The following is a 21,058-nucleotide window of genomic DNA, read 5'->3' as shown; positions in this document are numbered from 1 at the left end:
CCCCAAAACAACAAAACCTGCAAGCTCTGGAAAATCATGCTGCTTGTCGACCTGATCCTTGCCAAACATGCCATGTTCTGGACTCTCTACCTGTTCAGCCCAACAGTTTCTCACCCTCTTTCATTTCCTTTCAGAGCCAGAGGTTGAAGCCGTAAACTACAGTGCAGGTATGGTGTATGTTGCACTGCTAATACTCTGTGTGAGGTGAAGGAGGAAGGGAGATCTCTGATCACTACAGAGATTTAGATCTGTGCAAGGAGAAGGGAGGAGCAGGAACATCAGTTATAGCCTCTCGTATCAGGCTGGCCAGCATCTTAGTCTGAGGCCAGGCTACTGATGGATAAGAGGGAAGGCTCTGGGTTAGCTTATCTGTCCTTCAAATGTCTGTGCTCTGATGATAAAAAATAAGGACGCTGTACTTGCTAGGCTTGTTTGACCATGTTGGGTGAAAAAGTTTAGTGGCCTCACATCCTGTTGTACTTGCTATATATGGATTAATCTTCAGAGCAGAGTGTAGGCTTAGAAATTGGCAGAGATTCAAAGGGTTTTGGAGGAGGACATTGCAAAGGAAGTGATTTTTTTTTTTTTTTTTTTTTTTTTTTTTTTTCTCTTATCCCTTTCCATCACAACCCGAGGGACACCTTAGATTAGTTGTCCTCCCTTTTTGGGCTGTCAGTGACTGTGGTTTAGAGAATTATCACATTGATCATCACTAGCTCAAGGGACTGAGTCAGCATGCAAACAAGCACATCTGCCTCCTGGTCTGTTCTTCCCCCAAGAAAAGAGCCTAAGCACATGTCCTGGCTCTTCCAAGTATTTTAAAGAACAGATGTGAGAAGACATTTGGTTGAGCAGCACCAGGGAGAAGGGGAGTAGTAGATAAGGTCCCTTTAAAGCTTTCTGGGGGTAAAAGTCTGAATAGTTCATGGTGGTTACTTATTTTCCTGATTTTTTTCATCTTTCTCCACAACTCAGTGGGTGTAAGAAAGTAGGAAATGTCAGAACAGTAGAGACAATATGAAATAATTTGGCTTTATACCATGCTCAGGCATCAGCCTGTGTATGCTCATTAGGCAAAAATCCTTGATCAGCAGTTGTTACCTCTGCAAATAGCCACTTTTCTCAAAAGGTGGCTGCTGCCTCTCTGTGGAAGCACGAGAGAGCTCTGGATCTCAAATGATTCACCACTGGCATGACTGGGCGAGTGCACTCAGAATAATGGTATTTAGGACAACAGCCATGTGCATGGGAAGCTTGGAGCAGGGTGGGGAACTTGCAGCAGCTCTGGTCTGGACACATGTTCTCATCTCCATTCTTCTGTTCTTAATCCAGCCACTGACTCCCCACACAAGTTCAGATCATTCCCTTGTGAGTGGGACAGCATGGTTAGCTGATTGGGTTGAATAGTTGTAACAGACAGTGAGGTCCTGGGATGGAGTTGATTATGGAAAGAACCATTTGTTCTCAAATGTGTGTGACATTAGGGATGAGGGTCTGTTAGACGGATGGTGATCAGGTCTCCTTTGACTTGCTTTGATTGCATTGGGTCTTTTGCTCCTTTTCTATATTTCTTGAAACCTTCCAGTTGTGGTATTCTGGGCTCTCATTTGAACTATCTTTTTGTTTGCCACTCAGAGCTGCCACTTGAGGATAAGGATGAGTCCCAGAAGATAACGCTTTTTGGCTCTAAATTGGCTCAAGGGCAGATAGAGGCCACAGTCATCGCTCTAGCCATTGTAGGAATAGTGCTTTTCCTGCTCGCCTGCTTCCTCCTTGGAGTGGTCATCTATCTGGAGAGACAAAAGAAATTAAGACGCAATCGGAGGTCTATCCTGGATGATGGATTCAAACTCATGTCGAAAAAGAATTCAGGGCTGTAACAGCCATATAAACTTTGGGCTGTGTGCTTGGAGCAGACGCTGGACCGTTATCCACAGCAAAGATTTTGGGGCATCATTTTAATTCTACACCGTTCTTCTAGAAGCTAAGGAAGCAAAGCTGAAGCCCTGACCTCTGCTGTATTTTCCTCAGCACTCTATAAGGAAAAGTCCATTCAGGAGAGATATGAGGGCCCTTTGAACTGACAGAGGACAACTAACAAGAGTAAAATACTGCTCTTCCTCAAGAAAGAGAGGAGACAGTCCCCTATTTTATTCTCTCCAGAGCAACTCCCTTTGGTCTTAACAGACTAGCTTAGGCCAGATTCCAGTCTTGCTCCATTGCCAGAGCTGAGTTGGGAATTGTTTCCCAAGAAACTGTGAGTCTTTGAAGTAATTAATCTGAAGGAGGAAGGTGATCTTTTCCTTTTTTCACCCCCCCCCCCTTTTTTTTTTTGTGTGTGTGTGAATAAACTAAGAATACAGAAGGAAAAAAGTGTTAATTTAGATTTGGATTGCTGGTTTTTGAGAAATTGGACAGATACTAGTTCTGGACAGTGTATCTCACAGTGTGAGATAAGTCCATCATGGACATGACAACAGCCTTACTGTGACACATCCGTCTGCTCTCAGCACCCCAGGCGATGTGCTTTGATACTCGACATCCTGTGTTTTGTGCTGGGAGAAGAAGCTTTTCTGAGTATTGCAGAGCATCCTGGTGACTTCCCTGCACTGCAGTTCTGTCAGTCTGTGCAGTGGTGCAGCTTCTTGTGCAACAGGGTGTCAGGGATGCTGTGGTGTGCTGTGGTGTTCTGTGGTTTGCTCCCTTTCAAATACATTTTGGTGATGTTATCTCCAGAATTGAGCCAATATTGTGTTTCTGCTGAGCCCAAGGCTCAGTCTTGTGTGAGCTGGAGTTTATGCTTGGCACAGATGAAATCAGGGAATGCTTCCCCCATTGTGGTGCAATGAGAGTTTTGTTCAGGCAAATGTGGCAACACTAAATAAGCTGAAGTGCTGGTGGAATTTAGCAGCATGGAGCAAATAAGCTGCAGGCTGTGGAGAGTGAGGTAGTGCTGCCTGAGATAAGGGGATGTTTGCAACAATGAGATGTTGTACTAATGGGACCCTTGCCTTTTAGACAGCACAAAATCATGAGTGGAGCGGCCTGTCCTGGTAAATAAATACTCATAGAGGATTTCTGTCTACTGCACCCTCTTTGGCTAATGACAGTCCCCATGGGAGAGAAGCTGGATGGTGGGGGACTCTGCTTGGAGCCAGGAAAGGATGGGGACACAGTGCCACCCCTCTGGGCCTGGGTGTGCCTTTGGGTTGGGGTCAGAACCAAACTGTGGGAGTTAGTAGTGTAGCCTGTGACTAACCTCAGAGCTTTGTAGCCCACCCCATAGGTTGGGAGCCATCCTCCAGTGGCAGCCATGCCCATCAGTTGCATTGCTCTCTGTGTTAAGTACCAAGCAGTTTCATATAAAATACCTATCTTCCTGGCTCACTCACTGAATCCCCATTATCTAAATGGATGCAGGTTAGTGCTTACATATTTGTGTTCCTAGTTTTAAATTGGAAAGGGCGTAAAAGAAATCCTTTCTGGGTGGCTTTCAGAGGCAATTAAAGCAGAGCCAGCTAAATGGCTGTTAACGACAAGGGACTACTGTAGGTTATTTAGGTGTAACAGCACCACTTCAGTCAGAACAATAGTTACAACATACTTAATCATGCTCAATTCATATTGGGTCCCTATGTATTTCCAGCTGCTCTTTCCTTTCACAATGGGGACAAAGCTCATTAATTTCCTTTCATTACACTTCATTAAGCCTGGTGAGGAGCTGGAGAACTATTGAATGCACTGAACGTGGGTACTCTTTGCTCATTGTGAACCCTGGTACAGAGGCAGTTGCAAACCAGAGGTTTACAAGCCCACCAGTCCTCAGTGAATTTTAGAAGCTATGTCATTGGAAGAAAAACCAAGCAGGAACCTTAATTTCCCCAAAAAATGTTCTGAGACAAAGCAGTTACTGTAAATGTATCCACTTTCTTCAAGAAAGTGGAAAGAGGGAAGTTGCCCTCCAGTTCTTCAGCCAGTAGCTATAGGGCACTAAGCTGGACAACAGCAGGCTTGGGTTTCAGCACTGGCTCTGAAGCAGGGCAGCACAGGAACTGGGCTGTGTGTCTGGATTTGCACAGTAGGCTGCCAAAGATCCTCCAGTGTAGTGTTCTTTTTGGGCTGAGTGGAGCATTGGTGGCGGAGGTGTCTTCTCCAGCATTGGTAGTTGGGATGCTCTTGAGCCCACACCCTAAGGAGGCCTCAGTGAGTGGCTGTTGTGGGAGAGGACTTTGTCCTCTAAGCAATTCCACCCCAGGCTGAGAAAACTCAGAGGGAAGTTTCGGACAACACAGATAATTTTGCTAAAACTTCCGGTTGCAACAAACTGACAAAGAACAGTTTATCGGCAGTTTTGCAACTGCCTCTAGTCAGAAGTTGGCTGTCCCAGCTGGTGGGCAGAGGAGGAGGAAAGATGTTTCACAGTTCTGGTGTCTCTAAGCTGGAGATGGCGAGCAAATGAGCATTTGCTTTGGCAGCAAGCCTTCTGTCTGAGCATCCTACAGTGTCTTGTTTGTGCTTATCCCTGGTGCACGTATGGCTACCAAGGAGTCGCCTTCTCAAGAAGACAGCATGGTGGGAAGGATCATGGTTTTGGCACTGCTGCTGCACAGGGAGACTCTGGGATGACAATAGCTCCCATGCTGAGCTGAGGCAGCAGGTCATGTGAGTGCAAAATAAACTAGCTAAGGTAAAAGGCTGTTCTGTAGCGGTTCAAGATCAATAGTTTGCAATAATACACAGTAAAAAGGATTAGAAGTGCTCAGGTAATCCATTAGCATGGCTCAGCTCATAGGAACAGAAGGACAAACACATGTATACATGCTCTTTAGATAGCTTGCTATAGGAAACCTAAAAAAAACCCCACCACCCCACTTCAATACACACTGCCAGTATGAGTCCAGAACAGGTTTTATCTTCATGAAGAGCTGGTATCTCTGGTTTGGTAGGGGACAAACATAAGCAGCAGCTTGTTTTTCCTATTATATTCACTTCAGGTAGTGCTTTTTGTCTGCAGTTCTAATATTGTCCTTCCTAGGCCCCAGTTAGACATGATAAACTTTTCAGAAGTTTGCCTAGATCACCCACCTCTTTAAAGTTACCCACACTCCTCCAGGCTGTCTTAGGTGACAGCAAAGCTGCATTACTCATTAACATGGCGGCAGCTGGATGTTTGAGATGAAAATCCCTTTATTAGTGCTGTCATCTTGCTCAGAGATGGGCACAGTTACTGCTACATTACTTTAGCAGGCAGACAATTGTGTCCTTACTCCATGTCAGTGCCAGGCCAGTTTTCAACTGACAGTCCTTTATAGTCTCATACTATGGATGTGAGAGAGGTGCCAGTTAAAAGCAGGCTGCCTTTTGAATGTACATGTGGAAGTATAAAATGCTGCCTTTTTTTTTTTTTCCTCAAAACACAAAAGTTAATGTCAAATTAACCTGTGGCACACCATAAAGACTAACACTGGTAATTGCCAGTGAAAGGATTTGAATATCTTTTCAGGTGTAATGTAGTCTTTGGTTCTGAATCAAATGTGAGGCTTAATATGCAGCTTGCTTTGTAATATATAATTGCTATGTGGACTGTTTACAGTGCTTATAATTTTGTTGGCACAGCAAATTATAGGAATGATTGTAAGTTTGGAGCTATGTGCTGCCTGGGGAAAGGAATTCAAGCACAGTGGCTGCCAAAACAAGGTGATCTGCAAGATCACAGTTGAAGGATGGATCTGAGTAGAAGTAAAAGCTGGCCTACAACTGAGTCCTATATGGAATGTAAGAATGAGGCAATATGCATACACAAGGTACCAAATTTGCCAAAGCATTAGCCTCAAAGAATTGATTAATTTAGTCACAGACTATTCTGGTGATGTGAGAACAGCAGGACTGGGCGTGTGATTGATGAAACAGCTATTACTGGGAATTAGCATTTGTGGTGTTCGAATTCAAAACCAGCCTGCCTTGGAAATGAATTTGTTTGTTAATTTGCTCCTATTTTGGGGAAAGTAAATCTATTACTCAGGAGGTGTTCTTTATAAACCTCATCCTTTGGTGTTCCTGAGGCAGGTTTCTTAAACCACAGGAAGGATGGGAGAGAGAAAACAGTCACCTACCCCCAGTGAGCCCTAGAGGAAGAGTGAGGGAGTAATTCACTCTACTGGGAGAAGGTACAGGCAGAAATCCTGCTGTGTAAGGGACAGTTAAATAGGTGTGATGCTGCTGCTGGTGGTGTGTTTGATGGGTGCAGGAGAGAAAAGCTCTCTTACTCTGTCATCAAGAAGAACAAAGAAATTACATCATATCTTTGTGTACAGAAGGATGTTGATGGAGTGGGAAGTTTTGGAATCTGTCACTGGAAGGAGCTTACAGAAAACCCTGCGTGTAAGACCTTCCTACTGATAAGATCCTTATTTTTCACATTTAGGGGTTATTTTCTTCAAATGAAAGCTTTCACTGTAGAAATAAGCAAAGAACAGCCATCTGCTTTCAGTCAGGCTGACTTGCTATGTGAGAAACAAACAGGCAGAAAAAGCTTGGATGCCAAGAGAGTATGGTCCGTTCCTGCTGCCCACGGGCTCCTGTTGTCAAAGGCCACGTCCAAAAGCACATTGGCTGTGCTGCAGGGGGGAGGTTCCTTCTCCACTTGTCGGTGCAAGATATGGCAAGTTCCTAAGCCAAACATAACCTACAGCAGAGGCACCAGTTTTGGTGTTTACTAGTCATTTTTCAGGTCTTGGCTATCATCACAGATGGAGACAGTGGGCTGAGTGATTTACAGTTAGATTTGGGCGGGCTTTTCAAAACTTAACCTGTTGAACAAGGCAGCATAAGGGATTGTGCCTATTCCAATTTACAGACTCTCAATTTGTTAAACATCCAAAAAACCCCAAAGTGTAGCAGCAATGTGAGTTTAAAACAGGTGTGTTGTTAGCTGGATTGCATTTAATGGAAAGTGCTGCAGTGCTCCAGCTCACCTAGAGGAACTCGTTAGTGGTGTATTGAGCTGAAATATTCTTCAACTTTCTTTCATCAATACTGTGAGTATGCAATTCAGTAGGTTACAACTGGCACGTGACCCCACAAAGCTTCCTTCCTGCTTCCTTTTTTCAGTGCAAAAGAAATTCTTCCAGGGGAGAGTGCTGTTATTTAATCTGCACTTTGGTCTACATGTTCAACATCAGGCCTATAAACATGTACAGATGCTCATGGACACATGCATGGTTTTGCACTGGACCAACATCTTGTAAAACAGTTGTATAGGATGCAGGAGGGTCCTTGTCATCCTCTGCCACCCCTGTGGCAAATCGCTTGTCTTACACAGAGGTCTTGCCATGCTCTTAGACATGCAGCTCTGTGTAATGCTAAGCAGGTGTGACCTTGTTCCATTTCTCAAAGCATGTCATGCATTTAAGCTGTAATCTCTTTTTGTTTCACAAAAAAAACCTAAACCAAAAACCCAACACACATTTCCTGACTGAAGGGTTTTTCTTCAATAGAATTGAAACAGGCATTCCAGCTCTGATTTCTAAAAACCCGAGGGAGCTGTATGTCAAAACTATGAATTCTCTTTAAAATGGTGTTCACAATGGAAAGTGGAAATTATCCTTTCAAGTTACAAAGATGTTTCATTTGATTTTACAAGGTATGACTGAAACTATTCAAAAGAAAAAGGTATTAATAAAGTCTTGACTCAAGTTCTTCCCACTGCCTTTACCTTTTTGCATTGCAGGAGATTTACCCAATCCCTCCTGTCATCTGAATCTTAGAAAGTAAGTATATCTTTAGTAATAAATAGATATACTAATATCTTTAATACTATACCTATCTAAATAAACCATAAGCCAGAAGAAATACAGTTGTCTCTTTCATACCTGAATATTACTTAAGGAACAAATATGTGACTTGCTCAAGGTCAAAGAGGTAGTAAGCTGGTGAGGCTAGGACTAGAGCCTACAGCAACTTGCCTTTGTCCTGTTCTGCAGCCATTGACGCAACTCCAAGGAAGCCTTCTAGGAAGTGCCAAGGAACATTTTGAAGCTGCCCCTTCCTCATGAGGTCCTGCTCCTTCCACTGCCTCCCTGCCCATCCACACTCTCTCTGAAGGTTTGGCTGCAAGTTTTGTGTCAGAATAGCTCATGGCTCTCTGTTTTCTCTCTGGAGCTGTTAGAGATCCTCAGCCTGGAGGCATTTTGTGAATTAGGCTGGAAGAACCAGCCAGGATCCCTTGACATTGCTTATTGCCAGCCTGAGAAAGCCCAGTGTGTGATGAACCACCTCTGGGTATTGTAGTCATGACTTTCATGCCTTTGTTAATATTCAGGTGTATAACTCAGAAGTGACTTCCTCATGGCTGTTGTTCTCTTCCTAGAATGGATGAGACCTGCAGGCTGGAGGGTTCACTGTGAAATTGTAGTTGTAATAAATATGAAATTTTACTGTTGCTTTATAAGTAACCTTCTGGGAAATCTGCTGCTGGTGTCATGGCTGAGTTTTGTGATTTCCCTTGGGTGAAGCTGTTCAAAAGTTTGATAAAACCGAGTGCAGTGTTTCGCTAGCCAGCAAATTCCCAAAAGGCTGATCATCCATCATAGCACCCAATCACTGTCAGCGGTGGTGCAGGAAGCAAGATGAGGGCACATCTTTTACCTCTTTGAGAGGCTTCACTGTCAAGGGAAGTCATCGTGTTCAATCATATTAAAAGCCTCAAGACTGGTTACCAGGCTCACAACAGGAGTGGAGGGGTAGTGGCTCAGCCACAGTAATGCATAAGTTTAGTTAAAATGGTGGTTAATGCCTACATGCTATAACCTGAGGGACTATAAAGGAGCAGCTGGCATCTTCAGTGCTTGCACAAGGCTTCAGGAATAAATTGCTGCTAGCTTTATTTTCTAATAATTTAAATAGAAATAGGTGGTGTTGGCATTTCACACTGTTACACAAAGTAATTCCATTCTTACCCAGGGGAACAGCAGCATTGCTGATAGAAGTAATCTGTGGATTTTGAATAGTCAGATGAAATGGAACCAAGATTTAAAATTCTTCTCATTCTATTTTGCACAGATAAAACTGAACACCTCAGATTTTGCCTATATTCGATCAGTCTTGCAAACAATAATTCAATAGCCATCAATTACCTGTGTCCTGAGCCATACAACCACTTCAGGTGGTTGGTGATCTTTGTCAGCTCCTTAGTTAAAAATGTATGGTCCATTATGTCTTTCCTATTAATCCTGTTGTCTCGGGCTGTTTTCTACTGCTTTATTTAACTGATTCTCTGTAACCTTGCTGTCTCAGTAGTGCTTCGTAACAGCAGCTGCTTTATGAGTTCCATCCTTGCATATACTCACCAGGATCTGTCTCACTTGCTACCTCTCCCAGGGTCTCGTGATGTTCTACACCCTCCCATTGGTCTGGTTCTTTGGCTGGTGTCTAATGTCAAGCTTTATTGCCTTTTCTCTCTAAATTGTGAATCTTAGAAAAATAGTGTATTTGTTTTAAAAGTGTGTGCCATAACAATGCCACATCTGGATCTTGTAAATGTTTGGGAAGTGTATATTGTTAATTGGGGGAAAATGAGACTCATCTCAATTGTGCATTAGGTGTCTCTTCGTAACTGGCCACCTTCATATAACTGAGAAAGTCAGGACTCAGCCAAGCGGGTGATGGTTTTGGTGGAATGGGGCATGCATGAGTGCTCTTGTGGTGTCCAGTAAGATATTAAAGCACATGTTCAGAGAAACCAGGGTTGGTAGCTTACACCATGAATGTCTCCCAGCTCTTGGGGGATCAAGTGAATTCTGTAAAGAAGAACCACTTCCTGCCTACAGGACTAACTCCTCTAATAGCTCTGAAACAGTTGCTGATATGGATTCTCTCCCCTGTGTCTGAAAAGGGGACAATTTGTTGCCTTTTGATAGCTAAGCTCTCAGACCTTGTCTAGCTGTCACTTAAATTGAAAGTTTTAAATCTAGATTGGGTTTATAAAGCCCCAGCTTCATTCATTTGCACATTTTTTTATCTCTATCCCACAGTACAAGATGGATAATCGGGCATTTTTCTCACGTGTTCCTCATGGCTTTGCGAACGCAGTGAGAGTTCATCGGCTCACCTGGAAGCCATACATATTTATTCCAGCAGTTGCTTTCAGATTACTTCATGTGGAAACCAGTGTCATTTATAAACATTCAGAGAAACCTGGAAACCTGCAGTTTGTTCTCAGCCATTTCAGCCCACGGGTGACTCTGCAAATGAGCATGTCAAAAATAATTCCTTTTGCTCAGAGCTATGCAACAAGCTATGAGCTTTCTTTGCTGTCAGGAAGTCTTTTAAAAGTTCAAAAAGCAATTGCTTCTGAGGGTCTCTCCTGCCTGCTCAGCCCATGCCATTTCCAGGCGCTGCCGCAGTGTTACTGTGCTGTGATTGCAAAGCACATGTTCTAGCAAGCGCTGCACAGATTTCAGGGTCTGGCAGCGGCTGAGAGCTCGTGCTGCTTGATGGTAAGACTGTAAGTGTACAGAATACTTGCTACCAACAAGGTAACCATGGAGTTGGAATTTTCTGTTCCTTACAGAAAAACAACCCTAAGACTAAAGCCTACCTGGACACATTTTACTTGCACAAACCAGCCTGGACCCACCTCCTAGGAAACTGGTGATGAACCTGAATGTTCCACCCAAAATAATGATTGAAAGCTCACTCAGGAGGTTGTGCTTTGATATACAGCTGGGTGAACAGTTCAGGGGAGATGGAAATAAGTAATTTTAAAATCTGATGAACCCCACCTGAGGGTTTACCTATGTTCATCTGCAGTTTTCTGGGGTCTAGCCTTAGGCTGCAAGATGAAGTTGATTGCTTAGCTCTCTGTAGCCTAAAGATACATAAATTACTAAACTGAGTGGAGAAGAGTCAGAGGATTCCTCTATGCTTTGTCTTAAGGTAAAGGAAAATAAAGTTCACCCCATGGAATGGAAAGGCAACAATTGTTAACTGGGTTCATTGCACTGGGCTGCCCAGCATGACAAACTCCCTACCATAAGGCACAATCCCGTGAGTGATGGAGCTCAGCTGGGCTTCTGCAAGATTCCTGTTTGCTTTATGTGATAAAAAAGAATCTTCTCAGTAGGTCATCTACCTGTTGCATTTGGCGTTTTGATGCTAAAACACTATGAAGACACAGAAATAATTTGTTTCATTATTGCTGAGTGGACTCCTCACTGGCATTGCCATGTTGTGTGTTACAGCAATAGCCAGTTGGCTGTGGCAACTAAAAAGCCATGTGTGGAGAAAGCCAAAGATTTTCCTTCAAAATATGAAGTAAAGCTTCTTCAAAAGTGATGAGACACCAGTGAATGGCTTGGGAAAGACAGATTCCTCACATGGCATTGTAGCTTGGTATTTGACCTACTCCTGTGGAGTCTTCTAGGTCTGGCAGGGGGTGGAACAACTGAGTCCTTACACTTATTAAGAGCAGATTGATGCTACTTAAGGAAGATCATGTTTTAAGAGAAAAGAACTTACAGGGTTTTTTTGGCTCGTCAAAACACTCCATCAGTTTAAAAACATGTTTTGTTTCTAGTTGTCAAGAAATGGAAGAAAATTTAGCATTATGTTAATTAAAACATTGAAGAACATGCTCTAGAAAAACTATTTTATCCCTTATTCCTTGCTCCAGGTAGCTGTGTCAGAGTAGAGATAAGGGAGATTGCTGAACTTCCGGACTTGCCTTTGTTGCTGCACTGTGTGAAACTGAAACGCTGATTCGCCATGTCATGATGGGTGACAATATCTTGACAAAGATCACTTGAGAAGGAAACCCATCGCTTAGGTAATGTGTAAACCTTATGATATATGCCACAGTCTGAAAAGCTCCTGCTTTATCTCCTTCCTACATATATTGTGTATCTTCTACAATATTTAAATAAAAACCAAGGCAGGCAGAGATAAGACGTCTCATACAGGCAAGTATAAAATATTTGCTGGCAAGTATGTGTTACTAGGCACAGTCATGTTGGTGAGAATGTAGCTCAGCTGCAGGAAGGCAGGTGTGGAAAGGGAAGATCCCCATGCCAAATAAACCTTGATAGTATTAATTTGCTGCTTACAATGAAGTGTTTCTCATTTCATGTTTTAAAAAAAAAGAAGAACTGGCAATGTCCATGTCAGCGCTTGGTTTCTGTGGCGTTCCCTTCACTTGTGTTCCCAGCACAGACGTGGGCCTCCACTGATCCCTGGCCAGTGCTAGAAGTGGCAGCTCCATTCTGGGTGCTGGGGCTGGGCTGGCACCGGGGTAACAGGGACAGGGCTGAGGTCTTGGCTGAAGCCACAGCCCCAGGATGGAGATTCATGATGGAGCAGCTCCCCTGGGAGCTGGACTCAGCCTCACTCCTGCCAAGGCTGGCTGTATCCTCTCAGGTTGGCATCAGCCCTGTCTTCTCCACAAGTGTCTGGTGCTGTCCTCCAGGCATGATCAGCACTTACAGCTGCAGCCCCAACTGATGAGTGCTGTGCTTTGTGACAAATGTCCCAGAAAAGCCCACAAGGCTGATAACTTCAGAGCTGGAGTAGCACAAGCACCATTCTCTGTGCACTGTCAAATACAAGCCCTGACTTTCTAGGCTGAGCAGTTTTCTCTTAATGCAGGTTGTGTTTCATAAGCATATAAACATCATCCATTACTTTACTCAAGCAGCCAAAAGGGAACAACAGATTGCGGTTCACCCAAGACGTTCAGCTTGATAGCAGAATGTTTAAAGACATTACTAACCCTCCAAATAACACTGAGGGAAAGTCATCCAAAGGCATCTAAAATAGCCGGCAGGTCCATGCCACCTCTCTGCCAGGCAGAGCCTGCCCTGACCAGGAGGAGCCACCACTCTCTGGCACAGCCTCATCCACAAAAGCTCTTCCAGGCTCCTCACTCCTGACCGTCTGTGCCCTGAGCCAAAACCTGCTGGCCTGGAAGCATGGCAGATCACCTCAGCCTGGGGCTATGGTTCCAGTCCTGGGTGACCCCTGCCCAGACCTTTTCCAATCTGCCATCAAAACATCTTGGTTTGCGCTGATACTCCTCAGTAAGAGTCCGAGCCATGTTTTTCCTTGCTGTCAAAGTATTTAGCACAGACATGGGGACACTTTCCAAACCCTGTGTTCCAGCTCTGAGAAGTTAGCTGCATAGAAAACAGAGAAAAAAAATCATTATTGTCTGAGATGCTAATTAGTAACAGACTGACTGAGGTGGAGAGTAGAAATTCTGGGCTGGTTTTGTCTTTACTTGGCCTGCTTTTTCTCTAACAAGAAGGCACTAAACCAAATACAAATCCTAAACCAGATGCTTATGCAGAGGTACTTTGATTTTTGTTTCACACAGATAGGGATGTTTTTAATGCTGTTGAAAATATGGCCAGCTGTTTATGACGATTGCTGCTTCACCTTCCAGCAACTCTAGCTGCTCAGTGTTTGCTCCAGAAGTCTACTGCCCAACACATGTCAAGGCACAGCCATGGATCACAGGATATAAAGGCATCCTTTGTTTGCAGGGCTTGTTGTTTTGCTTCAGGTTGACTCACAGCAAATGTTCCAATATGACTCAGAAAGAGCCAATATTTAATTATGGAGACATTCTGTACTAGCATCTGAGGTTCAGCAACTTAAGGTGCTGTTGCTGATATTAATAACTTTGCACTAATAGCTACTTCTGCTCACGACTCTCAAGGTTGTTTGAGAGTTATCCCTTTAAGTTGGCTGAAGTGGTTTAAAAAACTGCCAGGCACAGAACCCTTTGCCCAGCTGGGGAGAAGTTTGGATGTAACCCAGGGCTACTTTGCTTCAGATTGTCTATAATTAAAAATTTATAATACTTTCTGGAAGTAAGATTTATGTGCAAATCAGAAACACCCTGGTAACCAGCCATATAAAACCTTTTTTGGCCAGCATTACAGGTGCTGGTTTTTTGAACATACAAAACAATACATCCTGTTCCCAAATGGATTATTTTTTGATCTCTCATATGGCTAAATTCTGGGAAATTTTAGGAAAACACAGACAATAAGAATGCCATTCATTTCAAAGGGATCGGGATTAGAGCTGAAGACAGGAATAACGGATTTTACCTCTAGGCTACTCTTGTGAAATTAGGTGCATCTCTCTGTATTTTGGCTTAGTCTTTGGTCAGCATCTTTCTAGCTGCTGGGATATCATTTAAACTAGACTTGTGCTTCCAAAACAGTTTTCAACTCAGCTGAGCTAAAAGAAAGAAATAGAGGACATCATGCGCACGAATCACCTTCCTCCTGCTCTCAGTCACCACCACCTTGGTGCCAGAGCAACAGAGCACTGAAGCCACACACCCTGACAGCCCGGATGCTCAACTCTGCAGCAGCATCCTGACTGTGCTTGGTTAGGCAGACCCACAGCCACGCAGACGAGCAGCTCCAAGGCTGGGGGCAGAGCACGCCTTTTTCAAAACCCCTTTTCATTGCTAGGATTGCCACTTAGGCAATCGTTTATGTAGTCCCAGATGTTCGTGGTCTAAGACACGAAAAGGAGTCCCAGGTGCTCATTCTATGGAGATGAATAATTAACTGGCAGTTATATAAAAGGAGCCTTGCTTGATAGCAAGCAGTTCCTCAAGTGCCCAGGCTGCAGGAGAGCTCTTTCAGAATAAAATCACATGGTTCCTGTTTGTTTGAAAGCAAATTCTTCTCTCTTCCATAAGCTTGAAGAGACCTGGAGCCTGAGAGCTTCTCTGGAAGGTTCCTCCGTTACTCCCCTCATGTAGTGACTCCGAAGCCACCACAGACTTGCTGAGTAAAGTTGTAATGACTCAAACCAAATAGCTAAAAAGTGAATGGGGAGAAACATTTCTAACTTAGATTTTTCTGACTCTCCCAAATCATTACCCCCAGCTGATTTCAGGACAGCAGTAATTGCTGTATGTACTGATGAACAACAGAAATATAAACCCTCAAAGAGGGCATTTGTTTAATGCCTGATTCTGTCCAACCTGAGGAGAAGTTCCTTAATTTTAAGTAACCAGCAGCAGAAAAGAAAAAATGTAGGAAGTCATAGTCCGTGTTGGAGGCTTCCTACATAGGAACTCACCCATAGATTTCGGTATTTCTTTTCAAGTCCTGAATGTAAGGAAGAGGTCATACAATTCTCTCCTTTCAAACATTTCTTCCAAGCTGAAAGCCTTATAAATACCTAGATGCAATTGTCATCTTTGTAGGAAATTAGCTATGATGCTGACTGCAGCCCCAGTGGCATCAGACCTGTTTGAAATTCACCAGTATTAAAGAAATGAATGATACTATCTTAAAAAATGCTTTCTGGAGGCATATGAGGTCTTGTCAGACTGCATCGTAAAGCTAAGCCTTTTAGGATAGTTTGACTCAGGCACTTTTTTTTTCTCTAACATGCAGCAATGGACCCCCGTTTTCAGTGACTCAGTCCTTTTAAAATAGTCTTTTAAAAGAAAAAGAATGGTTTTATCTGTCTTTCAGAACATTTTTGGCTTTACTGTTACATTAGTTACTTCCAGGACAGGGAGTAGTTCAGAGCTTGCTAATAGGTCTTGCTGAGCTGTGTTCCTTTTCATTCAAAGGGAACACAACAAGAAGATGTTCTCTTATTTATTTTAGCTGGACGAGGTACAACAGAAGCTCTTTGATATATTTTTTTAATATCTTTTTTTTGCACTCACTCTTGTAGATCATGTTGCAGACATAGATAAACACTGAGCCTTACCTATTATTCTTTCACTCACAAGTTACTTTTCTTGAACAGTTGTGTTCTGGGAGAAAAACAAGACCGGATTTCTATTCTGCTAGTCACTAGTAATTTACAGTTTGCCAAGAACTTTGAAATACCTGTTACGTGGAATTAAAAAACATGGCTATGGGGTGAAATGTGGAACCGGAACAAGACTGAGCCACATCAGGCGCGGATGTTCACACTCTTCTCTTAAAAATACTTTTGTGCAGTAATTTCTATAAACACACCTTCTGCTCACCCTGTAATCATGCCTGCACTGAGTCACCACAGCAAATTACTGGTGGTACTTTGAAAATAGGGTGGTCGTTTTTAGCAAGGAAGCCATGAAGATGATCTGAGGGCTGAGGCACCTCTCTGATGGAGACAGGCTGAGAGAACTGGGCTTGTTCATTCTGGAGAAGAAAAGGATCCAGGGAGACCTTAGAGCAGCCTTCCAGTGCCGAAAGAGGGCTTATAAGAAAGATGGGGACAAACATTTTAGCAGGGCCTGTTGTGATAGGACAAGGGCTGATGATTTTAAGCTAAAAGAGGGAAGATTTAGACTAGACTAGGAAGAAATGTTTGGGTTTTTTTACAGTGAGGGTGGTGAAACACTGGCACACATTGCTCAGAGGTGCTGCAGATGCCCCATCCCTGGAAGTACTCCAGGTCAGGCTGGACAAGGCTCTGAGCAACCTGGTCTAAGTGGAAGGTTTCCCTGGTCATTGCAGGGGGATTGGAACTAGATGAGCTTTAAAGGTCCCTTCCAACCCGAACCATTCTAAGATTCTATGATCTTCTCCTGGACACACACTCCTTTTTTACCCAGTTTCCCTTCAAATCTATGTTTCACTCAGGGTCCCCTAACCCAAATGCTTGCTGTCACCTGCGCTTTCCTATCCAGCTCAGGAAGCCCACATAGGTCTAGGTAGGAGTTGTCAGATAAGCCCAATGCTGTGAGTGAGCGTAGTGGAGCGCTGCTAGTTCCTGTCTCCCAGGACACGTGAGAAATAACCTCCTCTCCACTCTCACCCCCAGGCAGAGCTGCTCTGAACACACCTTCTGTGACACTACTGAGAGCCAAACCAAGTAAATGCATTTTAGGCTCTGCATTTTAGGTTTTCCTAGCTCTCTCTGTTCCTCTGAGCTGTTACATGCAACCCACCTGGCTTTCTCCCCAGAATGAGGAAAAAGAGGCAGCAAGCTCCCAAAGACAAAGATGGGAAAGCTAGGATGTCACAGACAGGAGGTAGCAGCTGTGTAATTTTACATAACAAAGCAATTTGGGGAGGTTTCAGCTCATTCTTGTACCATAGTAACATCCTCTGTGCGGCTGATGCAGCTGTGGTTGGTCTGCACTCTGAAACAGATCAGTGTGAGTTGAAAACCATAAACTTTTCATCAGGTGTGGAAGTGAACCCTGGGACTTACTATGATTCCTGCAATTGGTTTACATGTCCATAACAAGGTGCCTAGGCACAGGGTGGCAGGTGGTAAACTTTAGCTGGAAGATGGTCAACAACCTCTTAAAATCACCTGCCCCCATCAAGAGATGAGTTTGGAAATACATCTCGCTGTCCTTCAGCTCCCTCCTGCAGGGGGGCAAAATGGTGTTTATAGAGACATCCTGGCAGTTTTTTCTCCAGCTAATGGGCCCTTTTTTGGTGCTCAGTTTTTGAATTAAAGTGTGTAGCTCGCTGATGAGCTATTTGAAGCAGGGAGAGTTAGAGACATCCCTCAGGAAAGGGCTCTTCCTGCTGATGGAGCCTCATCTCTGTATGTCAGTTTGTGGAAGAGGTGAGTTTTGTTTTCTGGAGTGTGTGGTGTCTATCCCTGAATTGTTGATGTTGAAAAGAGATGTGGGGGTTCATAGATCATTCAAGAATGTGAACACATCATCTAGCATTTGAAGGAAATAGTGGATGTAATTTTTTTGTTCTTGAAAGCCTAGAATTTTAGTGAGTGCAGCTGAGATGTGGCAATATTGTTAAAGAGAGAAAATAAAATATTGGCAAATTCTGCTAATCTTGGAGCTGAGTTAAATGAAGTGCAATTGAAAAGAGAGAAGGGACTGAATGAAAGATTTATTTTTTAGTTTTGTAATATGGATGCAAACTAATCCAAGCTGGAATAGTCATTGGTGTTTCAAAACAGCCCTGAAACACTGAGATATTTCAAGAAACGAAAAGCAACCAAAAAACAGCTAAATAAAACAAACCCACAAAAACCAACCAAACCCAAACAAACTAGAACCCAAACCATCCCAGAATGGGTAAAAGCCATTGAAAGGGACTGTGAATATTGTAAAGGACAAAAGAACCCCAGTGGGAGATACCTGGGCTAGAAGATGTGTGAAAGGATGTTGCAGAGCAGATGAGCACTGTTCAGATGCCAGTAGGGAATGCAATCTCAGGGCAAGCTTCTTCCAAAACTGGCTTCCACAAACCTGAGATGAGGCTGTTTTCTGCCTCTCACTGTTATTCTACTGCTTCTTTCCTTCCTGAAGGATGTGCTCCCTGCACAGGGCTGTGTCCTCTAAAGTTATTTGCCTCCTCCAGCTCTGTAACAAGACCATCACAAGCTGGCAGCAGCCAAACTCAGTAATTGTTTTCTGGCCTGAGAGACTGAAGTTGAGCATTTTGTTTTTGTAGAGAAATATTTGCTTCCTAACGAAACCAAGATCTATTTTTTTTTTTTTTTAATCTTTTAATTGAATGGGATAAAATTTCTTGTCCATAGCTAAAATTTCAGATTGGAATTGATTATATTCATGTCCTGGCTTTTATCCAGATTTTTCAGTGAAAGAACATCTTTTTCAGAATACAAATACAACAGGCAAAACAGGTCACTCTCTGAAAAAGAAAGCTGCTGTGTACAGATGGGTTTTGCAACTGCGTGCTTCAGGGCTTGTGTCATCCCTCTCTTCAGGGAGTCTTCAGAAGCATTTCAAGGCTGCTTATTTCACTTTTCCTTTCAAATAATACCATATCTTCTGCATCACTTATTAAAGGAACAGGGCTCTCAGTTCCCTTTTGAATATTTGTAGCTGTTAATAAAATCAGACTAGGGTTTTTTGGGGGTTGTTTTTCAGACACTTCAGAGTAATCTTTTTAGCCTAGTGCATCTTCCCATTTCCCAGAGGAGTTTCCTTCAAACTAAGGAAACAAAGGCACGACAGACACTTCCACAGAATCTTGCCTACTGCTGCCAATGGGACTTGGCTCCAGAGCAGGCTGTCCGGGTTTTTCTCCTGGTATTGAATCCTCTGCAAAAGTACAAACCCACAACTTTACCTGAACCTGACAGAGCTTGTTTCTACCTCCCAATGGACTATGATCAGGAGCTGCTGCATCACTAATGATTGCCACCTCTGTATGTCTTGTCTCTGCTGTATCAATCAAATCTTCCTCATCAAGAGCAAATCTTCCAGGTTAGCATGTGTCTGATTTCATGTCATGAACTGATAGTGTGTCCCTTAGTTACCTTCCCTTGATTTTACTCTACAGCTGGTTGATAGTCACAGGAAATAGGAAATAATATGAAATTTCAGAATATAATTTGTCCTTTCTCACTGCTTAGAATTATGTGCCTGTGATCCACTTGAGCATTACACTGTGGATGACCTGTATGTACTACAGCTGATCCCTGATGTGTGTCTGGCACACTGAATTAGAAATAATTGCAGATACAGTAGAGAAGTCACGGAAAACCTGTTAGGTACATTTGTACTAAGCTTTATAAAGATAATTGGCCAGAGCTGACTCCCACTTTTGATTTGGGAAGTTCTCCCTCTCTGGGTAAGGGAAGCATCTAATTAAGACTGCTCTCTAGGAAAGGGGCAAAAAGTCATCCCTTGGAGCCAAGTTCTCGCTCAGAAATGGTGCTGGATATCTAGCACAAAAGTGCTTATTTGGCAATAAAATTCAAAAACTTTTACAGATCCCCTTCTCCAAAGACCCTGGAGTAAGTAAGCTGGTATGAACAAACATGAAGTCCTCTGAGGAGAAATTCAATGGAGAGACTTTTGCTTTCACAAATAGTCCTGCTGAGATGAGGAACACTGCAAGTAACCAAGATGAATGGTGGCCGATGGGTTCAGCCCCTCTGAGGACAGAGAGTGGCCATGGTCCAGCTCCAACGGCCCACAGGGAATCCTTGCAGAGAGGCTGTGGGTCATGCTCACCTTAAATTACAAAGGGTTGTGCTGAATTAAATTGCTGTTGCAAAAAGAAAGTAGCAAACATGCTTGAACGTCTCTTAGCACAAAGTGTTATGCAGATTTGTACTGGTTCCAGGTCATGCAACTGGGTATTTTAGGTGTTTCAGAATAAATATACACGGTGCCGCATGTGGCTCCTTTTGGTTACGTTTGCAAAGTCTGGTCTGTGATAATAAAGCATTTGAATCACAGGGTCATGTAGTTCCTCACGATGCACCGGATCACTGTGGATATCTCTACAGGTTGCTTTTATGTCAGTCTTCACTATGTCAGGCTGGTCTGGCATGTTCAAAGGACTCATTTTCAGCTCCTAACTCAAGCATCAGTGCCCTGGGTAATCCCACACAGGTCCTCTGATCATCTACCCCTTTTCTCTATCTGCAAAATAGGAATTGTATCTCACCGCCTCCCAGGAAAGCTGTGAGAATAAAAGCTCAAATACAGTTTCAGGGGGATTTAATTAAGTACCTTTGCAGATAGAAGGTCTGTGCCCAGCACCTTTCTTCCACATATTTCCCCACAAAGAGGAATATTTTTTCTCTGTGAAGAAAACCCCAACAACCTAACTTTGAAACTGTACAGTGCTTGTTTACCTCAGGGCAATCCATGCCATGAAAGGAAAGCACAGTGCTTCAAGGAGGATCTGAAAGTAATTAGTGAGTTTACTTTGGCATGATTAAATGGACTGTGCTCCACCCACTCCCCTTTCAGCTGAGCATCTTCTCGTTACATGAATCGTTTCTCTCTTTGTACTGATGCACTTTTCCATAGAAGTAAGGTATGATCCATGGTTGCAAGAGCCCTGCCTTGAAGTCTGCTCTTGCAGGTGCTGCAGCAGCGAATGCCAAGCAAACAGCCCTTCTGCGGGCACCATGTGTGTCCCAGCAGAGCTGGGATCATGGCTCTGCTTGGACCAGGGGGAAAATGATGACCTACCCAAGAGACATACAGGATCTGTAGGCTGAAATTGGCCCCTGGCCACAACTGGGAGCTTTATTATAATTCAGAGCTTTATGATTTGTGATTCTCACAGCAAAGTGGAGGCAAGACCTGGTGGGAGAGTAGATGCAAATGACTATGAAAGGAGCG

At 43.4% G+C, this 21,058-nt stretch overlaps 1 protein-coding gene across 5 annotated transcripts in view; it reads left to right on the top strand.

Annotated features, from left to right (window-relative positions):
* HEPH (hephaestin) overlaps window positions 1-8,237 on the top strand; it is a 30,400-nt gene extending 22,163 nt beyond the window's left edge. For 3 of the 5 annotated variants that reach the window (XM_030497315.2, XM_030497314.2, XM_030497312.2), the window contains 2 exons: window positions 135-167; window positions 1,636-3,075. In XM_030497315.2, coding sequence (XP_030353175.1) covers window positions 135-167; window positions 1,636-1,880 — 278 coding nt within the window. In that variant the 3' untranslated portion in view covers window positions 1,881-3,075. Of the gene's footprint in view, window positions 1-134; window positions 168-1,635; window positions 7,844-7,982 lie in introns of those variants that run through there. The other 2 variants (XR_003993122.1, XM_030497311.1) reach the window with 2 other exon arrangements.
* Window positions 8,238-21,058: the final 12,821 nt, after the last annotated feature.

The sequence above is a fragment of the Strigops habroptila genome, chromosome 9 (genome assembly GCF_004027225.2).
Source record: "Strigops habroptila isolate Jane chromosome 9, bStrHab1.2.pri, whole genome shotgun sequence".
NCBI classification, from domain to species: Eukaryota; Metazoa; Chordata; class Aves; order Psittaciformes; family Psittacidae; genus Strigops; species Strigops habroptila.
Note: the sequence above shows the minus strand (reverse complement) of the source record. Positions and strands in the feature narration are given on the sequence as shown.